We start from the raw sequence: 24837 nt of genomic DNA, 5'->3' as shown, positions 1-24837 counted from the left end.
TGTGAGCCACAGCTCCTTTTTCACAGCTTTCTCAGGGAGCTGCTGGCCTCACTTGGTTTATTTTTCCTCTCTGGCAACGTGACTGAAAAACCGTGGGAATGTATTTAAGACAGGTACCACCTAGGAGTGGCAAGTCCTGTACCTTCCCACTGCTCTTCCTGGGTAACACCTAATTTCAGAGGATCACTGACATCAGATAAGGGGCTAAGGAAGCCTTTGTTTGCATGGGCTGCACTCAACTGCTCACTTCACTTTAGGGAAGACTTTATATTTCAAGGTCCAAGATGAAAATTACTGCCCAGCTTGGTAATGCATGTTTTTCATCTCTTGCTGCTCAGGCAGTTGTGCACATCAAGACCCGGCTGCCCTGTTATTCCACATTAGGGCTGCAGTTTCTGCCTGGAATAGTTATTTGGCTCTTTGCTGCTGCCTCCACTTGCAAAGTAAAAGTGTATTGGTCAAAACATTCCCCACTGCTAAGCTCCCTAAGGCAAGTGCAAAATACTTGAATGGTTTCAAAGTTCAGTATTGTTGCTTTACAGGGAGGATTCAGAGCTGTACCATTGCTAGCAAAATACTGCTTTGGTACCCAGATAGTGTATATTCCGAAAATGTATGGTCTAATTTCAAAGTGGCATTTCTCCAGCTTCTATTTGGCAAGCAGCACTTTTCCCTGCCCTGGCAGAATTGATTCCAAGTTCTTAAAAGTTACAGCTTCACAGTGATTGTGTTTCCTCTGTAATCACATGCATTCTTTTTATATAAGGAAGATAAATTACACTCAGTTGTGCTAGGATATGAACAGGCTGGAAATCTACTGGAGCGTAGTGATGGCGAAGTCCCAGCCATAGGACTGTGTGTAAAGATATGTGGGAAACCCCAAAGGTGCTCTACCACTGTATTCCCAGTTCTGGGAAGCATGAAGGATCAGACTGGCTTCCTCCCTTCCATAACACTGTGTACAACAAGAAGTTGAGTTTGCGTTTTGAAAAAGTAACATTGCTAATACATTGGTTACAAAATGGTAAGGAATCTTATTTCTTTAAAGTTAGTAATAATCTTGGAGCATGCTGATCTTGAATGTCATTAATTATGCAGCAAAGCTTTTGAGAGATTAATGACACCACCTGTGAGTAAACACAGCCCACAGATGAAGCTAACCTGAGCTTTGACTGAGAAACTCAAAAGTAGTCATTTGCTGCGTGTGTTCTGGGGATTCTCATAGGCTGTTCTCAGATGTAATGCTGTAGTGAGGTGTTGCTGTATTGAAATGAAGGAAGTGAATTCACTGGTGCACAGCAGCACTGAGCAATCCATTTTCCTGTACTGAAATATGGTCTTCAAATCAAAGGCAACAAATGAATATTCAGTTCCTGTGACCACTAAGTTGCTACATTTCAAAGAGAACTCGAACTATTTGGTGTGTGTGTTGGGCAGTAACTTACAACAGAATTCTCCATTGTTTCCATTGTTTTCTGAAAGCACTCCTAATTGTACAGTTGCCTTTCAGTGGCCTCTGAGAACCACACCTGCAGACTTCATAGAAAGTTTATCTTGTTTTTATTTTTCCAAGTTGACTATTTGGATTGATATTTGTTACAGAATGAGATAAATGGTTCAGTGCTTCTCGTTAGGTAAAGCTTGTGATAGTGAAGACTGCAAGTCTGTCTGTGCTATATAATTTGTTAAAAAATCAACATTCATGGTTCAGTCCTTTCTCATTCTAGCCTCTTTTGTCAGTGTAGGTGGAGTAACAATTAGTAATGCTCCTTCTTGTTTGTAGTCTGTTTCTGGTCACTGTAGTGTGAACGCTGCATTTTGTTTTACTGCACTTGAATTTCATGTTTAGGTATTGAATGGGTTTATGGAACTTAGAAAATTAATTTTGTCGAATACTGCATATGCTTCAAGTGCAGCCAGACAGTAGGCACTGTGTAAACACATGAAAAATCATCTGCCCAATGAGCTTATATCCCAAGATCTGTCATAATCAACGTGCTTACTGTAGAACTTTTGCTTTCTCCAGTGAGGTAAGACTTGTGTATTTGTGGAACACAGTGTGTCCAACTTAAGGCTGTTCCACACCAAGTAAATCTTCCTGTATTTCTCCAATTCAGCAAAATTTTGTCAACATGCCATATATAAGTTGTGCTGACAACTTCTCATGGTGGCATTTCATTCCAAATAAAACTAAACGCAGGAGATACCCTATGTTATATGAAATCCACATGGCGAGATGTTAACAAGAAATATATATTCTTAAAAGCTATCTTTGTGGAATTCAGTAAGCTTGGTTTTCTTGAATCGTCTGCAGATCCTATCATTGGTTCTGGAATGTGCTCTTTCCCTTTGCCAGGGCTGCCAGACAGAGCCCTCTGACAATCTCTTTATCTATAGGGCTGTCTATAATGTTAATTAGTGAACTCTTTGAAAAACCGGCTTCCATGAGTTAATTTATGCACAAAACATCACTGTGGGTTGTGTTTTACCTGTTTCCCAACTCAGGGACCAAAGTATAGCTTAGGAAACTTGGCTTGGGCCACACAAGAAGCCTGTGTGGTAGCCAAGAATTGAGAGATTCACATTTCATTGCCTGACCACAAGACTTTCAGAAAATAAAGAGCTGAACAAAAGCAGATGCAGCCCTAAGAATTTGAGGTTGAGTACAGTTTGCCGGGTGCTTTACTCTGCCCGTAAAACTGGAAGGATCTGCTTTGGAAGCCTAATAGTGCTTATGCATTCCTAGCTATTTATTTGCAAACTACCAGACTGCAGAGATTTCAGCCTGACTTGGTCTTCAGTGCAAATCCAGACAGTGCAGTATTTAGTTTTCTGACTCTCTTAACTCACTGGTGCAACTTCATAATAATTGTTTAGGGCTGATCCCTGGGCTCAGAGAAGAGGAAAAGGAATTTCAGTGCTATGCTTTTTCAAGAGCTTTTCAAGAGCTAGATCCAGGTTACAAAATCAAGGCAGGATCTGAAATCATGAGACTGGTATTCCAAAGCTTCGGTGGATTTTTCTGTTTGTCTGTATGTGTCTTCTGAGTACGCGCTCTCTAATGTAGCAAGGAGGTACAGTAAGCTCAGTAAGACTTGAAGTGCTGCTTACCTACTGAAGTGTTTACATGGCTGCTATTCCTGTTGGTGTATCTAAGCACTCTGCAGTATTTAATGGGTCTCACAGACAAAAATTCTCCAGTACTAATATTCTGTAGGTTGAAACTGATGTACAGAAGGGCAAAAGCCCAGCTTCATGATGCTATTTAATCATGTAACTCCTGTGTTTTCAGTGAGACCTTTGCATTTTGCAGAAGTTAGGCACACACGCAATTTGGTGACAGTTCCGTGACTTGCCCAGGCTCTCACACAGTCCTTGTCAAATGATCTCAGTCCTGTCATAGCAGTCCTGTATTAGCACAGGGAGAATTAATGTTTCACATATTCCTCTGTGAGAAGGTAAGACAATTCAGGCTAGACAGAACAGTTTTTAGCTGCAAGGAAAACAAGCTGCTGAAACAATAGCAGTCTAACTTGATGGCTCCTCACGCATTAACAGTGGAAGCTTGAAAAGAGATGCCTCCTGGTATTGCTGCTGCTATGTGTGGGTGTTGTACAAAGCCCACTTGCTGATAGTCCACGGTTTATATCACACTGAACTTGAGATTTGATTCTAATGGCAGCTGCCACCTTTACATCTCTGCTTCTGTAACATTTTTCTTAGCCTGAGCTCCTCATACTGGTGTTGGGAGCAGTTCATAGACTTTCTTTCAATCTGATGGCGTAGACAGGTGGGATATTTTGTAACAGGCAGTTCTGTGCCAGATATCAAAGTCAGAAATCTCAGAATTGGGAATATGAGGAAGGGGAGTGGGATATAGTCTGTCCCTGAATTTTGGATGGCTGTGTTAATACTGGTTGATTATCCTTCAGAGTGCAATTATTATTTGGACATAGAAGACACCTCCCTCTAAATTCCTTGTGACATAAGGTCTCTGACTAAAATTAGGTCACAGCTATTGAATTGTTCAGTTGTCCACCCACAAGGGAGCTACAGAGACCTCTTACAATTCCTTGCAATCAAGTAAGTAGCAGTTTCTCTCATTTATCCTCCAAGGAAGCAGTTCACCAAAAATAATATGTTGATTCCTTCACCCCTCCCTGTCACTAATCACTCCTCTCTCTTAGCTATGTACTGACTTGGCCCTCATCATCAGAGTATCCAAGTCATTAATTTTCAACTTACATCACTTCGGTGATGTAAAAAGTGTTGTCCTCATTTCACAGCTGGAATTGACACATCAAGTGAGTGACGTGCCTGAAGTTTCACAGCAATCATGGCCGTAGAAACTACTGACTTATTCTTAGACTATTCTGTTTCTTGGAAAACTAACCTGTGTTCCTTCTCCTTGTTTCTGCTACCCCCTTTGCCTCCTCTCGTTGATTACTGGGCCGATAGTTCAGTTGTCTTGAGCATTCAAACCAGCCATTGACTAGCGGGGCCAAATGGATACACCTCTTCCTTGTGTGAGCACGAGCAGCATCGCTGCTGCCATGTAGGGAGTTAAGTCAGGGAACCAATTCAGGGTGAAGCTAATCTATCACAGAACAGTTTGAGCCCCTTATCAGGCTGGTGGCAGCGGCAGAACAGGGAAAGGACAGGACAGTGCCGTGCAATGGCTAATAGCTTGAATGGCTTGTGGGACTGTGTACTCTCTTTTCCCTGGTGGGAATGCAAACAGCATCAAAACCTTAACCAAAATAGTTTCTAGTTTCTCTTTTCAAGTGTAGATTGCAAACTTGGTATTTTCACCATGTCTGTAGAGCCTCCCCAAAGCGAGGCGAAGGGGCAGCTGAGAAGTGCAGATGTGTTCTTGTGATGACTTTACTTGTGACCTATGTGGCAAGCTTTTCTTGTGTGGCTGTTAACATTAAAAGTGTTTGGCTCCATACAAACTTTTTCTGCTTGAAATTAAACTGTTTGTGAAGAGTTTTAAGTGCAACCAGAGAAAGGCGCTATTACCAGGATAAGTACCTTCACAAAGGGAGTAATTTAAGTGTTGCAGATTGCTACCACATCTTGTCTTGCAACACTCGGACCTGCATCAGCCCATGTAACCTTGAGTGGCTCCTTAGAAAACAAGACAAATAAAAATGGTGTGTGGGGTTTTTTAAGTCTTTGGAGTGTCATCTCGAGGAGATTCCTGCTGTGACTTGGATGTGAGAGTCACACATACAGGGAGAATGTCCTGCTTTGCTGATCCCTCCCCAAAAGTGGCATTCAGAGAGCTTCCAAGTTGCCCTTCTGAGATGTGCTTTTAGCTTTCAAAACAAACTATGTATTGAATCCTGCTGCTTCACTTGAAGAGTTGCAATGTAGGAGAACTGCCAGTGTGCAATGATGCCCTCATCCTGACTGTATCAGAAGTCTAGTAGGGACCTAGTAGTTAGGGGACTTCAGGCAGGGACCTTGCCATGCTAATGGCTTGCTTGTTGATGACTAAGGCAGGAGAGAGATGGCAAATATTTAGAATAAAAGAAGCTTTTTTTTCTCTTTCCACATTTAAGGAAATGCTACAGAAGAGAACAGACTTTTTAACAACTGGTGTTCATATTTTTTTGAAGAGCGATGGTATCTTTCCACCTGAACTGCCCCGTGATTCCCCTAAAACAGCTGAGACCTTGAAGAGCTGTGTTGCTGTCAGTGAGGCTGTGACATAAGGTCTCTGGCTGGAGGGGAAAAAAAAACCAAAACATTTCTGCTTTTCCATCTTCTGTGTGGCACACGAAGCTTCCCCAGCAGAGTGAGAGGCTCTTGTAGATGGACCTCAGTGCTATGAACTCCTGTAGAGAAAAAACTGCCCTGTATCAGATGCAGCCACAGTCCTGTTGCCAGGCATTACAGAAGCAGCAAAAGAAGTGTGTGGGATTGTTGTACTCGTTCAGTTTGTTCAGGCTCAAACTGACACAAATCAGTTTGATTTTTTTCTTCCTGCGCTGAGTACAGATTGTAATGTAACAGCGCAGCCACTCTGTGTAGTAGGAACCTAACAATAACCAGATTTTAACATAGTTACTAATTCTTTTGAAGGAGGCAGTGTTAGCAATTATAAACTAGACTAGACATTGGTAAGAACTTACAAAATAATTACAGGCTTCCTGAAGTAATACAGTGTGAGTAATTACAGGTTTTAAAACGTTGTTATGAGCAGGAGTTTATACCGAAACTTCATCCTGCTCTTTGAAACCAGAATACATAACTCTCACCATGCCACAGCCAACGCTTGTCCTTCTCCACAGAAGAACTTAGCCTCGCTTTACTGTACAGCAAATGTTCTGTGGTACATTATTTAAATTAGCATATAATAGAAACCTAATTGCCCACTAGGGCCCACAGCTTTAGCTGGTGTAGATCAATGTGCTTCCACTGAAGTCAGTGTAGCAATGTTGATTTTCACCCCTGGAGGATCTGGCTCAGCAGCTTGTTTCTATTCCAAGCATTGTTAAAGGAGATAGTGCATTTAGAATATTAAACCATGGCATTGTCAGAGATAGCCTGCTCAATTTATGTGCGAGCGAAGAGAAATAAAGAGGTAAAACTATTATTTTTATCTGAGGATTTCAATTTGCAATGTCAGTTATTCGCAGTGACTGATCTGGTGCAACGGGGAAATCTTAAACGTTGGGGTCATCTTGTTGTGGCTTTAATTTCCTACGTCTGTAGTTATCTAATCCTCTCAGTGTGAGTAAGCATGATTAGTATTTACTTCTGTTCTGTGTTCCAGTGCCCTGAGCCAGGTCCTGTGCTAAGACCTAAGTGACTCTCCTACTTCATTGACGTTAACTTACACTGCAGTAATTTAAGTAAAAACTGATACTTTATGTTTGAAGCCCCTGAACGTATTTCTTCGATGTGGATTCTGCTCAGATGTCAAGGTTTGCAGCGTATTTGTTGGTATTTTCAAGTGGTTTGGGATTTTTTTGTAGCAGTGTTTTCTGTCACAAGGATTTGGAACGAAACTGCCTGCTTGATTGGGACACAACCAGGAGCGCTGTTACAGCTGTACAACTGGTTTGTAAGTTGCTACAGTAAGAACAACAGCTGTCTCTCTCTCTGGAGAGTCAAGTACCAAAATGAATAATAGTTCTTCACTTTATCAAGTGGCTTTTACAATAATTTGAAATGCTTGGTGCAAGAAGCTTATTTTACTTATGAATGCTCCATTCAGGAACAGAGAAACTTCAGTTCTGAGCCGAGCCAACAATCCTTCTTTGTTGAAGTTGTTTCCTCCCATTTCGCTGCCATTATTCACAGGCCTCAGGCTGCTCCCCCCACTTACCTCTGCTTCCATTTGTCCCCTGGTAGCTCTGGATAATCACAGCTATTCTTCTGAGAGTAGGAATGTGGGAGTTCTGGTCAAACATTTTGGTTCTTTATCAAGGACAGTGTGGCAAAGGACTGCATATGAGTGGTTTGAAACAGTACAGTGTTAAAGCTCTCAACAGTTTGAGTTGCCTGGTGTTCTTGTCTCTCTTCTGGCACATGCAGAATACAAGCATGGACAGAAACAGCATCAGGAGTGATGAGTAAAGGCTGTTGTGAAAGGGTTTAGTGATTATTAGCTTCATTCTCAGTAAAGTACTGCATGCTTTCATTCAGCTCTGCTTATGAGGTTGTTGGTTGTTTTTTTTGCCCTGACCAAGTATAGGTCAGCAAATGGTTTTTGTTATCTTTGCATAGGATGATTACAGTAATACAGGTGCTGTTTCTATTATTTTCTCCTAACCTTTATCAAGCCTCCTTTGTTTTAGGAAACACAGATCAAATCCTTTCACTACTTGCCTGCCTGCCATTGTCTCTTGGCCTTTAGGACCTTGTGTTGACCATATGAAGCAAGTTGATTCTACTCTTTCAATCTCTCAAACACATTTAAGAACTGAGTCCGTCATTTTCTTCTGATAATTTCCTGTTCATACTTACATTCTGCACAGTGTGTGTATTCTGCCTGGCTCTCTGGGGCGTAGGATTGTCTCCTTCTTCATGGTACTTTCATACCTGTTTGAAAAAGATGTCAGCATTCTCTGTTTTCTGGGGCATCATTTTGAAATTTCAATTATTTTTTTTTAGTAAGTATATAGATAAAGTATTAAGGCAACCATACGGACATTGATGATAAGGCAGTGCTTCAGGTTCCTTTGTTTTCAGTACTATGTTTTTCAGCCTTGATATGTTTTTATGGTGCTTTTCTTCCTGCTTAAAAACATGGGAACATTTAACCTACGTGGCCGTATTTGTGTAATATGAATCATCATCTCTTGAGGTAAGGATACTGTCTTGCATGTGTGAGAATAACAGTGCAATGTAATTTTAGAATCTGAAGGCCAGCTGGCACAACACTGAAGATGGTAGCTTCCCCGAGCAGTTAATCGTGTTAGGTAACTCATGATGCAAACTGTCGTGCTCTCTAGAGTGTGTGAGCCTCTTACCTGGGTAAGTTAGAAGAAAAGCTGAATGAACTTTGAGAGCTGCAAAATATGCTGCAACTAAACGGCAGAAGATCAGCTGATAGTGCTGTGCTTGTATCACTTTACTCCCCAGTGAGGTCAGAGTAGTAAAGCTATTATGTGCGGGGCTTTTTGCTTTTTTGTTAGGAAGAAGCAGGATTGCTAAGATAATGGGTGAAGGCACTGGAGCATTCATGGCAATAATTTCTAAAAGTTGGAGATAAATAGGCAGGCAAAGTTGAAGACTTATCGGGGTGGGGATATTAGCATTTTGAATACTCTCTGCACAGATGCAGTTATCATTTAATTGACTTTACCTTAGGGAACACTAGAAAATCACTACACAGCCATAAAGGAAAAGCTTTTGCAGAGTCCATAAGGGCTCTGTTCTGCTGTACAAGCAACTGAAGCCGTTACGCTAATGGAGTCGCAACAGGGAAGGAGAAAGCCTGCCTCTGATCTGCTACTACAACAGCTCGGACATGACAACCTGTATCCTGTCCTTCCTTTACACCTATCCTCACGAGTAACTTCATTAGCTTGAATCACAGCTGTCACCTTGCTTCTCTTTTGATGCAAGGAGAGAAAGTTGCATCTTTGTGAGGGAATGGGGCCTGTTGCCTCCAGGGGCGATTTGCCCCCAGACCAGCCCAGTCTCCACAAGCTGCCATTTAAGCCCAAGGCCCAGCTCATCACCAACAGCATGTTGCAGAGGTCGGTCTTGAGGTCTGTCTGCCATACACAGCACTCCTGGCTGGCAGTCTGGGCTTGCTCTGCTGCTCTTTCCATGGCATTTTTAAGACAGAGGGGAATTCTGCATTCAGGGCTGCAGCAATTTGTGCTACAAATTGGATTGTAATTGCCTGCTCCCCCGAGAGGTGCATGTGATGTGCAGCGTGCCCGTTTACCCGCTGCACACATGGCTGGTGACAGGGCTCCCAGCTGCCGTGCTGTCCTGCTTGGCAGGAAGCAGTGAGGGGAGGCAGGACTCGTGGATCACAGGGGAGGGCAGACGTAGGCACCCTTCTCCTGTCACGTCCTGTGTGTCATCTGTGGAGCCAAAGGACCAATGTGGGAATGAGAAGATGACCAATTTGGGTTTTTCCCTAAACTTGGTTTTCAGTCTGATGTCTGGAACAAAGGGGGTTACTTTGAATTTTAAATGATTTTAGTAGAAAAAGAATTGATTGTGTAGTATTTAGTGAGGCTGCAGTTAGACCTTGCATTTGCCGTATTTTCAAAGAGCTGCCTGGAGCTGCAGAACAGTATTGTGCTTGTATGAATACAGAGTAAATTCTTAGCAGGTGCTTTACTAGATTGAGACGGGTGTTTGGTGTCTGAGCATTGCTGGTCTCTTACCTTGCTGATTTGCTGAAATTCTCCACTCATCAGGCCTGCACAGCAAACGACATTGAAACCCCCAGTTCAATGGGAACTTTTCATACAGAACAGTTGCTTGTTTTGTTTGTAGTCATTATTTTTAAATTTGCTATCTAAGCATGTTAGGGTTTTATTGGTATTATTCCTTCAGCAGCAACATCAGTTACTCCAGGCATTGTTTAAAGCTTATTTTTTTGCATTTCTTAGTGAGATTTGGCTTAAAGGAAAATCAGTAGAGGGAAAAGAATTAGTAAATCAAACCCTTCCTTTCCCTTTCGAACCTCTAGTTTTTCCACCCTCAAGTAAGTACGTGAAAGGAGTTTAACAACTTTAAATTGGATTTTGGAATGTCAGATGACTCTAATAGCCTTTATACACAAATAACAACAGAAGAGCTGATTATTATTTCTGGGCTCTGCGATGCACTTATGTAATCATTAATCTTGGCACTTCTTTATCTCCAGCAGATTAGGAGGCCACTGTCATTTTGAAGACTGCTATTAAGTAGACTTCGTTAGTGTTTAAATATGTGAAGCTTAACTGTAAGCTTCCTTAATGTATGTGATGGAGTTATCCTGTGCACAAAGCATTCTAATAGAGCTGTTGTATTAAGTTTTAGTCACATATTTGCTGCCACGGAGTCTGAACTGAGACATGTTTTAATGTAAAACAGCAGGTACGCAGCATCTGAGGGCACTTCAAATGCTTTTTAAGTTGAAAGCATTCAGCAAACAAACTTGCTGTATCTTCTGCCTTTCAGTTAGTTTTGTCACAGACAGGCAGGAAATTAAATTCTATGGAATGAATAAGTAGAAGAGGGTTTTAATGAAGGCCGTAACACCTAATTAATTGTGGCAATGGAAGATCTTACACTAGGCCTTTTCTTTCCACAAGCTTGTAATTTTCAAAAACATTTTTGTGGGCAAGTACTTTTTTTTTTTTTTTTCCTTCCATCATCCATGTCAGAAAATGAAGATGGTTTTCAAACACAGGATGGTTTATGCAGACTTGATAAGGAGATAAGAACCACAGAGCCAGAGCCAAGGCTAGGAAGATGCCATGAATGTACTTGCGGGGGACAGCACCATAATGCAAGGTTTAAAGAACATACTGAAAACTAAACTTTTCCTAGCAAGAATGTTTTTGACAGTGTTCTGTAGACTGGTTTTATTTTGCTGTAAACCTCAGCCTATCAAATTTCCATCTCCTCTGATATGATCCTTGACACTATCCCTCCTGGTCTAGCTTATGGGAGCAGTTCATAGCATTTCTTCCTGTGAAGGTGGAGAGAAGTGTGTGCCCAACAGCAAACAGCAGGGCAGGCTGCCCTCCAGCAGCTTCCCTCAGTCACTAAGGGACGGGCAGTGCTGGCCCTCCTTCATCAAAATGAGGGACCACCGAGAAACTTTCATGCAAGTCAATGAAGTACTGCTGAAAGTAGTTTCATTAATCTGAAGCGAACTCACAGAGGAGCTGTGAAAAGGCAAGACAGCACATATACACTAAAAGCAGGAGTGATGAACAGCATCCATAGTTTTGTTTTTGTTTTTGAAAAGTGTTGCCATGTCAGCTGGGATAACACTGAACAGACTTGAGAAGAAGTCCTTTTTGTGAGGTTTGAGCATTCTGGTTTGGGCTTCAGTAGGTGAGCTTCTAGTAGACACCAGCAGAACTTGAAAGGACTTGCAGAATAAGTTCTCATTATTGACTGCTATCTGAAACCAGACAGGAGGTTTTGGAGGGAGTTAAAAATGAGCACATGCAGCTAGAAGGCTTTTTACTGTTCGGAGTTCTGAAGTTGGTTTTGGTTGTTATTGTTCGTCTCTCAGATGAATCATCAGAAAATGAAAATTTAAACCAGACATTTAGAGCACACCTTTGTGAGAAACTAATGATTCCACTTGGCATACAGCATCAAAGGAAGCCTTTTTAATGACATCAAATTTGTGTATAGCCAAAAAGAAAATAAAAAATCTTAAAAATGCAAATGCAGTCTCTTCAGAATGATGGAGCTTTTCTAGTTTGGGTGAAATGTTTTTTTCCTGCTACTTTTTCTTCTAGAAGTACATTCAGCTTTTGAGTGTTTTTTTCATCAAAGTACATCTCCTTTGCAAGGAAGTGGCTTCTTTACCAGCCACATTTGTTTGGTTTTAACTTAATGATACAAAATGCTATTTCTCCATACGCATGCAATGATACATCCTGCAATTTATGCAGAGGCCAAACCCTTAATAAAATTTTTGCAGCCTCGCAAAATGGCATGACAGTTGTGAATCATGACAACTCTTTGTTTAAAGGGATACTTACTTTATTGGGAAGGGAATATCTTGTTCTACCTTCTAGATGCTTTCCATATTCCATTTTCCAAACTGACCATTGCTCTCTCTGGGTCAATAACTGTTGAACTGCAGTATGGCTTGGTTGAATAGTAAGTGTAACAGGAATTTGAGGCACTGGGATGGAGAACAGGTAGGGCTGATGCTGACCAGTGACAACCTGCCTGGGACCTCGTAGCAGCATTCAGGAATTATTGACTGATCTGAGAGCTGTGTGCATATGTGTTAAGAATGAAAATGCAGCATGGCCTACAGTCAGATTGAGCCTCATTGACCTAATGTTTCTTTAACATTTCAGGAGCCTGTCATCGTGTTAATTGAAATTGTTAGTAATTTTGACACTGTGTTGCAAGTGAAGTGAAATGCCACCCCTTTCCTCCCCCCCCTTACCATTGTTCTGAAAAGCTAGTAAAAGATCTTTCCTTAGTAAATATTAGTGCAATTTAGCTAGCAACTAATTAAATCTCATAATTTGTCAGGCAGTATAACTATATGCCTTTCAATAGGGACTGAAATGACTGCATTCAAAGTATTGATAATTTCAGACTGTTTTGGAACCCAGGAAAAATAATGCAGGGAAAGGCCATTGTGCTGGCACACAGCTGTGTTCAGCTGACTTGCCTAAAATTAGCAGGCAGTTGGTAATTTCTTCTTTGTTTCTGTACAGCACAACAAATATTAAGATGCTACCATAGGTGAGAATCCTATAAAAAACACATACAGTGTGGTCTGACATAAACATTTGCTTGCTGCTTACTGAATAAACGCAGCAGCAAATCAGAACAGAAAAAGCAGCCAGTGCTGCCAGTTATTCTGGTAATAGCTCACACCTTTGTTGCTGCTAAATTGTGTGTATTTTGTGTAATTTTGTCCAGAGGAGCCTTTTCTTGCTGTTCGATTCAAACTGTAAGCTTTGTTTTCAGAAGTTTTTTAAAAAATAAGAATATTCAGACAACTGTCAGTACTATTCCTGTAGTGTTGTGGCAGCGTTTACCTAAGCAGTGCAAAACATTGCAGGTATTTGAAGAACAGTGTTTGTTTGGAGGGCTAGTTTCTTGGTTAGTTTCTTTGACTTAGCTTCTTTGACTGGTTTCTTGGATCTTAAGACCAGGATGCAATACTTGGCAGTGCACACCAGGCCCCTAAGATAGCTGTATGGAGATAAAGAACGATTATCCTGATTACGTAGATAGAGAAAATGAGACAAGCACTGGTGTCCCCATTCACACAGCAAATCAGCACTAGTGTGAAGATTATAGTATCTATTTCTTGACAAGCAGTCCAGGGCACTGAATAAAATATATTACATTTCATTAAAGAGAATCACATGATTGCAGTGTCAGTGTGTTTTCTTCTGCTGCGAAAACCTGCTGTACTGCATTGCTTTATTTAACAAGGAGTATATTTAGCCTAGTCTTTAAATTAATCATGCTCCAAGCCGTCTTCGTTGTAGCCAGTACATCTAGTGTTAATTTTCAGCCAGAGGACAGGGGAATAAAATAGTTGTGTACTCATAAGCGACTGAGCACCAAGAAAGAAAGTGAAAAGCCAAAATATTGAGGGAAATAATGGTGTTTTATTGAATGTGGAAACCATTTCTGACCACACTGAAATAATCAAACCAGTCTTAAAATGCTTTGGTTTGAAATGCATAGAATGTTGCACAGAAACTCTATTCTGTTCTTTCTCCATTCTTGTTCTTTCCCATTAATTTTGGATACTAAGTCTTGTTACTTGTGTGAGGTCTAAAGATTGACTCTTGTAAAAAGGCACAAGTTGTATTCAGAGTTGGTGCTTAGGTTTTTCTTAGTTTTATCTTATCATCAAAAGAGTTTATATCATTATTATATAATCTGCTGCTGTGTTCAACTCCTGGTTGTATTTCAGCATGATTCTTTCGTAAGCTCATGAAAGTAGTAACAAAAATGGAGCTTTCAGAACCTGTTTGATTTCACAAACCAAGCTTTTAGTTGTAGATCCCGTGAAGTAACGAGAGGCTTTCCAAAAAACTGGTGTTCCATGTTCCTGGACAACACAACATGTCCAGATGGGGCAGTCCTGATGTTTTTAAGCCACAGTGGGTCATTCACTGCTTTGCCATTATATCCTGCTCTGTGGTATGGTTTCATGATGTGCTCATAGTCCCAAGCTAGAATTATCTCTACCTGTCATTTCTTCAACAAGGGAAATCAAATGATCTAGTTTTCAAATCATGTCTGCAAATCAGATTGCTAGTCTTTTTTCATCAAAAACAGAAGGAGAAAAATAGATCTTTCAGTTGCTTGGTGATAGAAATGTTGAGATAACAAGTTGCATTTTGGGGTCAAAAAAGGATGGCAGTATTTCTGGATGGATAAAGTCAAGACTGTGGAGAGAGAGAGAAGATTATAACACAGTACAGGAAGAAAATAAAAAACATCTTAAGTTGCACACACGAATGAGAGGGAGCAGGCATTCTCTCTCTGATTTCCTCTAAGAAGTTTTTAGCATGTTTGTCCTTCTGCATAGTTACAGGAGTCTTAAATTTTGTGTTGGGAACTTCCTTTTGTTTTAATTGTTCATTATGGAGGTTAAGAATATTTTGATGGTCTATTAAAGTTTTTCTCAAGAGTTTTTCTTTTTAATATAACATTAATAATGCAGAGATCTCACCACAACAACTTCACAGGAATAGCTGTGCTTATTAGAGATTCTGAACTATTTTCCATAGAACCTCCTGTCATTATGTGTTCAGGTGTCTTTGCTGAAGCCCATGCTTAACGTAATAGCAAGCTGAGGTTCTTCCATTTAAAATGTTCAAGTAAAATTTCCAAGTTTGAAGTAGAACAATAAGCAAAAGTGTAAATGATCCTAGCATAAGAACATGAGCTCTTACTGCACTGTTCTCTTTGACGTGTCCAGATCAGTAACAAAGGTTGCAAGAATTTAGATTTATTCCTAAAAGTTAGTCTTACAAGTCCCAAGGGACTCATGTTGTTGTTCCATGCTATTTATCATGCATCTCATTTAATACTTTTTGAAGCAGAATGTTTTTAGCATTATGGAGTGCTGCACTCTGTCAATTGGCCTACTAAGTGGGGATCCAGCTGTGTTCAGGCCCAAAGATCTAGCCTTGGCATTGCAGCATTTCTGCCTTGTGTGTTTGAGGTGTTGCTCATACTTTACTTTTAATTAGTACTTTGGCCATCTTTGTTTCTGCTCCACCCATCACACCCACGGACTTCAAAGGATTCATACCAGTATAACCCCTCTGTTTATTTCGTTTTATTATTAGCGTGATTTCCTAAGGAAACGAGGCTTTGAGAGGTTGTTGTGTTTGTCTAGTTTTCTGCCCATCACCCCGGTCTTCCTCATTTCCAAAACAATTTTGAACCTCTGGTAAGCTGGAGAGAATTGGCAATCCCAAAGAGGTGCTCCTGCAAGTTGTGTGACAATCGAAGAAAGATAGCCTAGTAATGCTCCCCCGAGAGAAGCTGTACAGCTGAGAAAGCTGCTGTGATTTTAACCTTACTAGACACTAGAAAATCCAACCATGAGACACAGATTGCTAGGATAGCAGGTTTTTTAATTTCTGCACAGGAATGACTTATTACTAGCTACACCACCACAATATCCAGCAGTCCTGCTCATGGCCAGAATGCCATTACATGGAGGATTACACATAGAATAAACAGACCTTTCATGCAAGGAACAGACAGAAAAAAAAAAGAAGAAATAGAGCTTGTCTCCATCAGCTATTGATCAAAACAGTGTTCTAAAAGTGCCTCAGACATCTACCAACCAGATGTCAGCCTTAGAAGTACACAGGCTTTAAATATTTTAATATATATGAGTGGACAGATGGTCACTTAGCATAACGTATTAATGGAATGGGCAGAGCTGTGCTGCCACTAGCTTTTAGTTTAGTGGAACTGCAGTGTTTGTAAGCTGCAGGTGTTCAGAGGCAAGTAATTTGCAGCCAGCTCAAATTACTTAGGGTACATGACAGAGCAAATTATTTAGGTAATGAAGCTGAAAATGCAGGAAGATTAGAATATTATATAGTAAAATCATTCCTTGTTAATTCAGTTTGTGATCAGATATTATGTTGCTTTAAATACCACATTACATGCAGTACCCTTGTTTGAGTCAATGAATATGTATGAATGTGTCAGTGAATATGTATGCCTCCTAATTTAATCAATATACTTACAAACAGCACTAGCAATGTCGTCTGGCACAGACTGCATCTCTTTAGAAGCAAGTTAGCCCAATTTGTGTATGTATCATATTTTGTTCAAAGCCCTTCTGAATTAGCTGCAAAGTTCTGCATGCCCTCTGAAGCGAGAGATGTGTAAGCCACATTCAGGAAAGGCAATTTAAATTTTCTTGAAGCAAAAGAAGGGATAACTACTCAAGCAGTACCTCAAGACTCAGGAGATCCCAACTCCTGTCCTGACTGCATGCCACATCTAGCCTTGAGCAGAGTGTTCAGTTCAGCCAGCAATTCCAATCATGGGGCTTTCACCATCTGAGAGGGACGCTCAGTGCCCAAACATGTAGCTTTTAAGAATTCAAGTCCAGTCTGACAGACTAACGAGAAGAAGCTTCAGTCTTAACTGAGTGATAAAAGAGGGTATACACCTGGAATTTCTTCATACTGTATCTGGAGAGCTGGAAGGGGGGGTGCTCCTACCTGAATAGTGTCAGTGCACAGAGGTGATTGGCCCTGTAGGTACTGCAGATGGGAAAAGGAGCACCGCCTACATCAATTTTCCTTCCAGTTTTTAACTCAGAAAACAGAAGCAGAATTAGAAAGAGGCAGTAGAATGCACCTAACTTTCACATTCTAAAAGTTAGGCTTGTAATTTAGTTATCAGTAAATTACTTCTGGTGATTGAAGAGGAGGCATCTCCACTTAGGGGTTCATTTCGCTTCTCCTGTGTGAGATGAATCACGCCCCTTCTCTCGCTTTCTCTATCTTGCTTCCTCCCATTCTTTTTCCTTCTCCTTTCCTCATGACTCTAGCAGCAGCCAACACAATGACGTGAGCTAATTACCTGACCTTCTAGATAGCTCAGGTCAGCTAGGTGAGTCTCACCTGACATGAAAGAATGGGACCAATTTTTGCTTGCACTGAAAAGTCTTTCCCAAGAAATCAAACCTGAGGTTTCATACTTGTTCCAAAGTGGAAAATATAACATGATCTGTGTGAACTTACAGTTTTAAAATAACACTGGGAAAACATGAGGAGGAATTTTATATATATATTTATATATATATATATATATAAATTCCTAGACAGATATTTCACCAGAAACAAACATACCGTTCAGACACCTTAATTAGGCGTCTGAAAAGTGTTTTCCTCCGAGTGAACTGATAATATGTTTTCCTGTGTTGAGGCTCTGTGTTTCTACTTAAATGTCAGAACTGGGGAGAAGGATGCTCCTTGCTTTACCTGGCTGTACAGTGCCCTGTCCTGACTGAAGTCTGCCCAAGTAGTCAGAAAGGAAGGAACTGTTACGATGAACTCATACAGAACATTTCCTTATCAATGCAGAATTCGTTTTCCTGCTATTGCTCAAACCAGAGAAACAACAAAGCAGCATTTCATGATGTGATAGTTAGTAAAAAGGGAGAGGCAGTCTGGAAGGGTTGGCTGGGGATAGACTGAAAATGGCAGGCAAGCCCAGGGAAGGGAAAGAAGTGAAGCCTGGAGTAGGAAGGAATAAGGGAAATTCTTCTGTTACAGACGTCAACAAAAGATGTTGTTTAGTTCTCCCTCTGGTTGTCTGGTAGGCATGGTCACTAGGAATTAGGTGGAGATAATCATGTAATTTAAGCATACCAGAGCTACTTAAGAAAATTGCCAGGTAAAGACACAATAGATGAAGGAAGAAGAATAGTTCAGTGGACAAAACATTTTTTCCCTTGCAGTGCTTGGGCTCACGTTACTGTTTTGTCCGATAATGACCAGACCAAAGAGTCTGCATTCAGTTTTCCTGTTGTAAAATGCAGGCAAACAGTACTACAGCAGAAGGGGGGTATATTTCTTGGAGGCTGCGGGACATGTCCATGATATTAAAATCACATACATAGAGAGGTCTCAATGGATGTAGATTCCTTTCACTGTAAGACTAGTTTGCCTGGTGTTTGACATGAGTTCATAGCAATTACTACCTCTGATACTCAACTGCCTTTGGCCTTACTGGCTACTTGTTTTCCTCATAAGCTGTTTCTCTAGCAATTTGTTCAGTGCTTGAGGTTGATCTTTGTGCTTAAGTTTTTTAAGTATTTGCTGCTCTTGTTTGGTCCTTTCTTCCTATTCATTACTGCCTTTGGCAGAGGACATCACTGGGAGTATTGTGGAGCACTGTTATTTCAGGGTGTGAAAGATTCTCCGGCCTTTAATCTAGAAATACAAATGACATCTGTCACCTGGGTATCTTAGCGGTTTCTAAGCAACCACAAGAGTTTATTTTTTTCTGCATTTGATATTTAAGAAATAATTTGGTCATGCATGAACCAGAAACAGCCTGAGCACCACCTCTGGAGACAGAAACTGTAAACTGTAATTTAGGCTAATTCTAGTCTAAAACATGAATTACAGTGTTTTATACAATCTTGGAAAACATACTGTATAAATATATGTAAGCACAGAACAGGTACAATTAATTTGAACTCGGCAGGAAGCTCTAAGTAACTCAGGGAATGTGAGAAACCAAGTTGGAACATATTCTTGACATGTAAAAATATTTCCCACCTGCCTTGTTTGCATAAGAACAAGGTTTTAGCAAGTACATATTTGCATGTCAAAGTTATAAGTGGGGAAAATATTTTCACCCTTATAAGAAAAATGCATAATCTTGGCAGAGGCAATTTGCATTTAGTAAGTTTAAAGTATCTAAGTCCTTTCATGCTATATGGAAAGTGTATGAACTTGTGACAGAGATTCCATTTCAATGAGCTGATTTGCAAAGGCAGCCACGTAGAGCAGTAATTGATCTGATGTCTTTCCATGCATTAATTTGTAATACAATTGGTTGTGGCAGTCCCAAGTAATTTATGCTTCTGAATTTCATCCCACTGTTCCGTACCTCAAAGTGAAACATTAAGTTGTAGTTGTAAATGCTGTGTGCTCTTGAAAGCGAGTACCTTGAAGGTGCAGTAAGCTCTAGGAAATTTGGAATTCTAAAATGATTCTGGATTTTGTGTTGCTGCTCATATGGCCGGTGGTCAGCACATACTGACAGAGATGGAAACTGTGAATCTGTGTAGATTCTCTTCCAACAATAACACACCCTGGCAAATGCATTTGGGACTAATTATTGCACCTTTTAGACTATTAGTGAGCTAGCTTTAGGCCATGACTTTGAAGGCATGTTACATTCCTTCAGAAATGCTCTGCAAATCTCCTGTTGCTTAAGAGACGGAGATTGCATAGACAGGCTTCATGGGTGATTTAGCTAATATGCTGGAGACTGTAGATAAACAAGATCCAATTATATCATACCTCCTCATAATAAGGCAGTAATTATGTATATAAAAGCGAATTGTGAACAAATATATTACCATGTAGCTGTCCAGGTGAGCTTTATCACTACTGCGCTGTCAGTGGAGTTGGAGAAGGCCAGTGATTTCCTGTAGCAGAGTAGAAAAACAGAGATTGAATAAGCATAACTGGGAATCAACAGATCTATTCCAGAGCCTACTCATGGGATTTCTCTTTGAATCTGAACTTTACATTGCACAAATTTTGAACTTCAGTGAATTTCAGTCTGTTACTCTATTTGGTAATGTGATGTTAAGTGAGGGAAGAGGAGTTATACTCCCCTTTCTGCTCATAAGATCTGTTTGTAAACATATGATGCACTACTAATAATTAATGCATGGAACAAATTAATAAAATAACTTACACTTTTTTTTTCACCCTCTTATTATTTCACTTCCTGCTTCATGTTATTTAATGTGTTAGCTGAGAGCAAGGTGAAATGAAAACACTTTTTGGAGGACTGCAAGGCAGAAGTATTTCTTTACTTAAGTATCCTAAACAGACATTTTAATCTCAGCCTTTTGTTTTGTCGCTGCAAGGAGGGTGTGGGATTCAATGTCAAGAATGCAAAAATCTTTATGACGGAAGCAGACGTGAGTGGAGTGGGGTCTTGTACTACAAAAATATTTTGAAAGCTGCTGATATGAAAATACCAGGCAAACAACACCGTAGTCCCTTGGCTGTTGGGTACTGCTTTCCTCAGCAGAGCATTTCAGATGCTATTAGGTTCTTAGGAACAAATGGGTTTCTTCTACTTAGGTGATCTGTTCGCTGCATTTGATGCAGTCTGGAGAATATTCTGAAGTAGTGTTTTAGCACAGTCAGTGCTGTGCAGTCTACTGATTTGGCCTGACCTGGAGCTATGGTGTTGTGCTGCAGTGAAGTGAAGCACAGAGAAGTACTAGGAGATTATTCTTGTTATAATAAGATGATTCTTGTTAACAACAAGCAGTTGGTTAGGGATTTAATGGCATGTAAAATACAGTGTTTCAAAGAGTGGACATGACTTTTTGAATGCCTTGTTGAGAGTACAGCAAGGCTAAGCTAATGCATTATCTTAGATGTGATTTTATGTGTTGTCACAGTCTGGATAACCATAAACTGGATGAAATAAAGGCTCTCTCAGGCAATCAAGCATCTTGAGAATGGATTTCAGTTCCTCGCAGGAGATTAACTGCACTTCTGATGTTTAATAAATCACACAGCAAGAAACATAGCTAGAGTTGTGTTTGTATTCCTTTTCAGTGTAATCTGGTTCAGGAAAATTAATATAGCCCAACCCAACACAGTTGCAAGACAGGAAGTGCATTCTTAGGATTCTGTTATCTACGTGGTATGTACGCTCTGTATGCTTGTGAGAGCACATGCAAGCATAGGTAAAATGTTGACTGTTGGTCTTTGGTATTATAAACTAATGCCTTGGTATGATGCTATATAAAAGATACTCGGCTTGCAAAATGACTTCAGTGATGTGCTGAACAAGCAGCTGAAGAGATATTCCTGAGGAGTTGTGATTTAGACATACATACAAAGAGTTTTATCACACAGTAAACCGAATTACATATGCTGCATTATGTAGCATATCACATATGCTACATATGTATATGAAATCTGGAAAAAATAAAAATCAGAGCTTTCCTATCGTGTCTTTCTATGGCGTTTTCAAGACGAAGTCATTTCATTTGTTTCCTGTGTTTTGAATAGAGTATTGCTGTGTTTTTGCCCCCATTTGCTCTGTGGGAGCTAATATACAAATGCATACTGATTATTCAGTGTAGCTATTTGAATTTTGGAATTCTTGTGTAAATTACAGTTACTATTTACCGTGGTGCTTCACTTTTGTGTTGGCCAGTCATGTGAGCTGGATGGCATGATCAAGTCTTCTCTGGTAAAGAAGTTACTTTCATTTTCAGGAAGGACAAACTTGAAAGTTACCTGCTACAGCCAGAGTCAAGACTGGAAGAAACCACTCCAGTGTCTTCCCAGCTCTTTGGCCAAAATGTGAACTCTCCAACTCTTTTTGGCTTTGAAATGCTGATTCCAGCCTTCTTGTGGGTTCTTAAACACCTTCTCAAATGACCCATTTTAATAACCCAAAAGCTATTATATAATGAGCAGCCATAATTTAGTCCAAAGCTCTAGGGGACCCTTGGAGTTCAGCAATGAATAGTTAATGCAGTATAATGTTTAGCAGGTTATTAGTTTTCACTGTACAAATGCTGATCAGGGAATGCTTTTATAAGGTGTTTAAAAGAAAATGTAATTAACTGGTTGTGTGCTTCTGTTGCAGCTCAAATTGAAATTATTCCATGCAAGATCTGTGGAGACAAATCATCAGGAATCCATTATGGTGTCATTACATGTGAAGGCTGCAAGGTAAGGATCTAAAAAAATAAGTTTTGAAAGAGTGCTTGGCCTTTGAATAGTGATTATTTTCCTTCCTTTTTTAAAGAGCAACTGTTACTTGGAAATTGAATCAGTAGATTTCATTTCAAAGAATATGAAATCAATTGGTGAGTCTGAAGTACTGTTTTCATTTGGGTTATTAAGAGGCATTTTTGTGACACACCTTCTCCCCAGAGACAGGCTTAAAAAATCATGCAGTTTTGCTGCATGTGCTCTAAACTGTCTCTCTATGAAGAAGCAGGAAAAGCTTAAGTAGCATAAAAAGATGAACCAGTTCTAGCATATCTCAAATAATCTGTTCTGCAGATGCCCTCGAGAGGGAGTTGTGGTTTTCTTGATTCTCCCTCTCCATTTTTTGCTTTGTAAATTGCTGCGTATCTGTGTTGAAATAGCTATGCTGAGAGCTCTCTGACTTCTTGGTTTTCTTCTGCAGCCTGCTACAGTTAAAAATCTATTCTGTTTTGCATGGAAGATGCTGTTGTGCAAATTCCACTTGCTACAGGTGTTAAACATATATGTTCAAAGCACTGTGAGCAGTGCTTATTTCTTGCAGCGTAGCTCACTGTTATGTTAAGGTTTAAGATTATTTTTTTTTTCTGGATTTGTACCTTTAGAAGCTGTAGTGAAAAAGGATTACATTAGAAGCACGTATGTTTTGCTTAGTTTGTCCCTCACAACTAAGAACTGTATCAGACAGTGCTTGCATTAGTCCAGAGTGCTGTGAAGCCAATCATTGCTTTCTGTTACTAGTACAGAGTTACAGCACTAGCTTGGGAATGACAGTTTGTACAGCTGTGCTGTAGCTTGCTGCTTTCTTAATGCAAGTATGTGTAGGAGTCCCATGCTGATAGGTTTTCTACTAATAATCTACATTTCAGAAATTATATTTTTGTTAGGTTTTAGTGTGCTCTCCTGACATGCTTGATATTATCTTTAATCTATGTAGCAATTTCTTTTTTTTTTTTATGGAAGATTTTAATGTTTTCGTTCTCACATTCTCTCGGTCTCATGGAAGTATTGGTAAAAAGGAAGAAAAACTCCCCAGAGTGTTAAAATGATGCAGGACTGCACATCATGCCTTTTTGACAGCTGTTGCTATGGAACAATTTAGGAAATCCACTAAAAGTGCATTTGATAATAAAGTTTCTTGCAGTTAGTTCATCATCGTTTATCACACATCAACTTTGCAAAGCGCCAGACATTTACAGGGGCAGTTGAGCTGTATGAATAGAAGACTATGACGTTACATTCAGTGTTCAAGACCCTTTAATCTTTAAATGGTCTGGACCAGTATACCTGAAAGACTGCCTCAAGATCCCTGATGAGCATCACTGTCAACAGACTGAGGTTAGCATAATGCTAACGCTCGTCTGTACAGAAAACAGGGCTTTCTCAACATGGCTTGTTGCAGAACAGGAACAGTCTGCTCTATATTACCTTCTGCTTCATCTTAATGCATGTCTTTGGCATTGCCTTCTCTTAAGCCCTGTACGTGAGAAAAGCCCCCAACAAAAGCAGCAGGATGACCACAAACAGCAGCAGCACAAACCATATTCACAGTCACATTAGTTAGCGTGTAAATGGTAAGAGCTTAGCACTGCAGCTGTGAGAGAAATATCTACTGAGAATTTCTCCATCTGAGTGACTGGTTTCCCAGGAATAATGCAAACATGAGTTATTAGAAGAAGAGTCTTTTTTGTGCCTCCCAACAGCCAGAACAAGAGATGCTAGCTGGTAAGTGAGAAATGCATATGGAATTCCTTACATATTAGAACAAACAGTATTCCTTCAAACTCCATATCAATTGAGCTCTCTGGAGGTCTGTGCAGCCCGCCGTTTGCTCCAGAATGATCAGCTGGTGTGAAGGGGCAGAAGGGGGGACAAACAAGCAAGTCTGCTCAGCTGAAATGAAGCACACTGGAACCTATTTGAACTTTGAAAGTGGTGTATGCGTGAATAAAAAAGCCAGAATGAAGTTAGGCATTTTCTCCTCTTGCAGTAGCAGAATAGCCATACAATTTCAAGCAGCATTTCAAAGCCAATGGATATAAACTTATTTATTTCCCTTCTAGAAGGCAAATAAATCTGAAGCTCACTATTCTTTACTGCCAGATCCTGGAAGTAGTGAAAGATAAGGGAGCTCTAGTAGGGACAAGTGACAGGAAGAGTTTACAAGATAGTGGTCAGAAGCATTTAAAATACCCTAGTGTAGCAGATGGATTTTGTTTGTGCTAAGCAATTCCACAGTAATGTCAACAAAGTCTCACCCAACAGAACTATTTTGGCTGGTGAAAAAGTTGGCATAACGTGGCTTCTGCCAAATGAGCCAGGTGTTTATTGGTCTGGAGTTTTTTTGTTTTTGTTGTTGGTTTTTTGTGTTGTTTTTTTCCCCCTGAAATGCATTTCCCAGGTTTTCTGTGGATTGCTGCAGGTTTGAGCATGCTTACAATTGCTTTTCATGTTATGTTAAACCTTCTTTCATAAAAACTACTTTGTTATGAAGAGCTAGTTCCCAGCCCTACACTGATTGCTGGAGTCAACTTCTTCCTCCGTGGACAGACCCAGAGAAGTCAGTGAGGTTCTGCACAGATGTACAAACCTATCTGCGTGCATCAGATTGCAGGATCAGGGCCTTAATCATCACAAGGGAACAGCTGTGCTGCTGCCCTCTCAAGCC

At 40.2% G+C, this 24837-nt stretch overlaps 1 protein-coding gene across 7 annotated transcripts in view; it reads left to right on the top strand.

Moving 5' to 3' along the window:
- The window catches only part of RORA (RAR related orphan receptor A), a 384562-nt gene that overhangs the window by 336487 nt on the left and 23238 nt on the right, over positions 1-24837 (top strand). For all 7 annotated transcript variants that reach the window (XM_048955841.1, XM_048955847.1, XM_048955840.1 and 4 more), the window contains one exon: positions 22045-22130. In XM_048955841.1, the coding sequence (XP_048811798.1) occupies positions 22045-22130 (86 nt within the window). The remainder of the gene's footprint in view (positions 1-22044; positions 22131-24837) is intronic.

The sequence above is a fragment of the Lagopus muta genome, chromosome 10 (genome assembly GCF_023343835.1).
Source record: "Lagopus muta isolate bLagMut1 chromosome 10, bLagMut1 primary, whole genome shotgun sequence".
In the NCBI taxonomy this organism is placed as follows: Eukaryota; Metazoa; Chordata; class Aves; order Galliformes; family Phasianidae; genus Lagopus; species Lagopus muta.
Note: the sequence above shows the minus strand (reverse complement) of the source record. Positions and strands in the feature narration are given on the sequence as shown.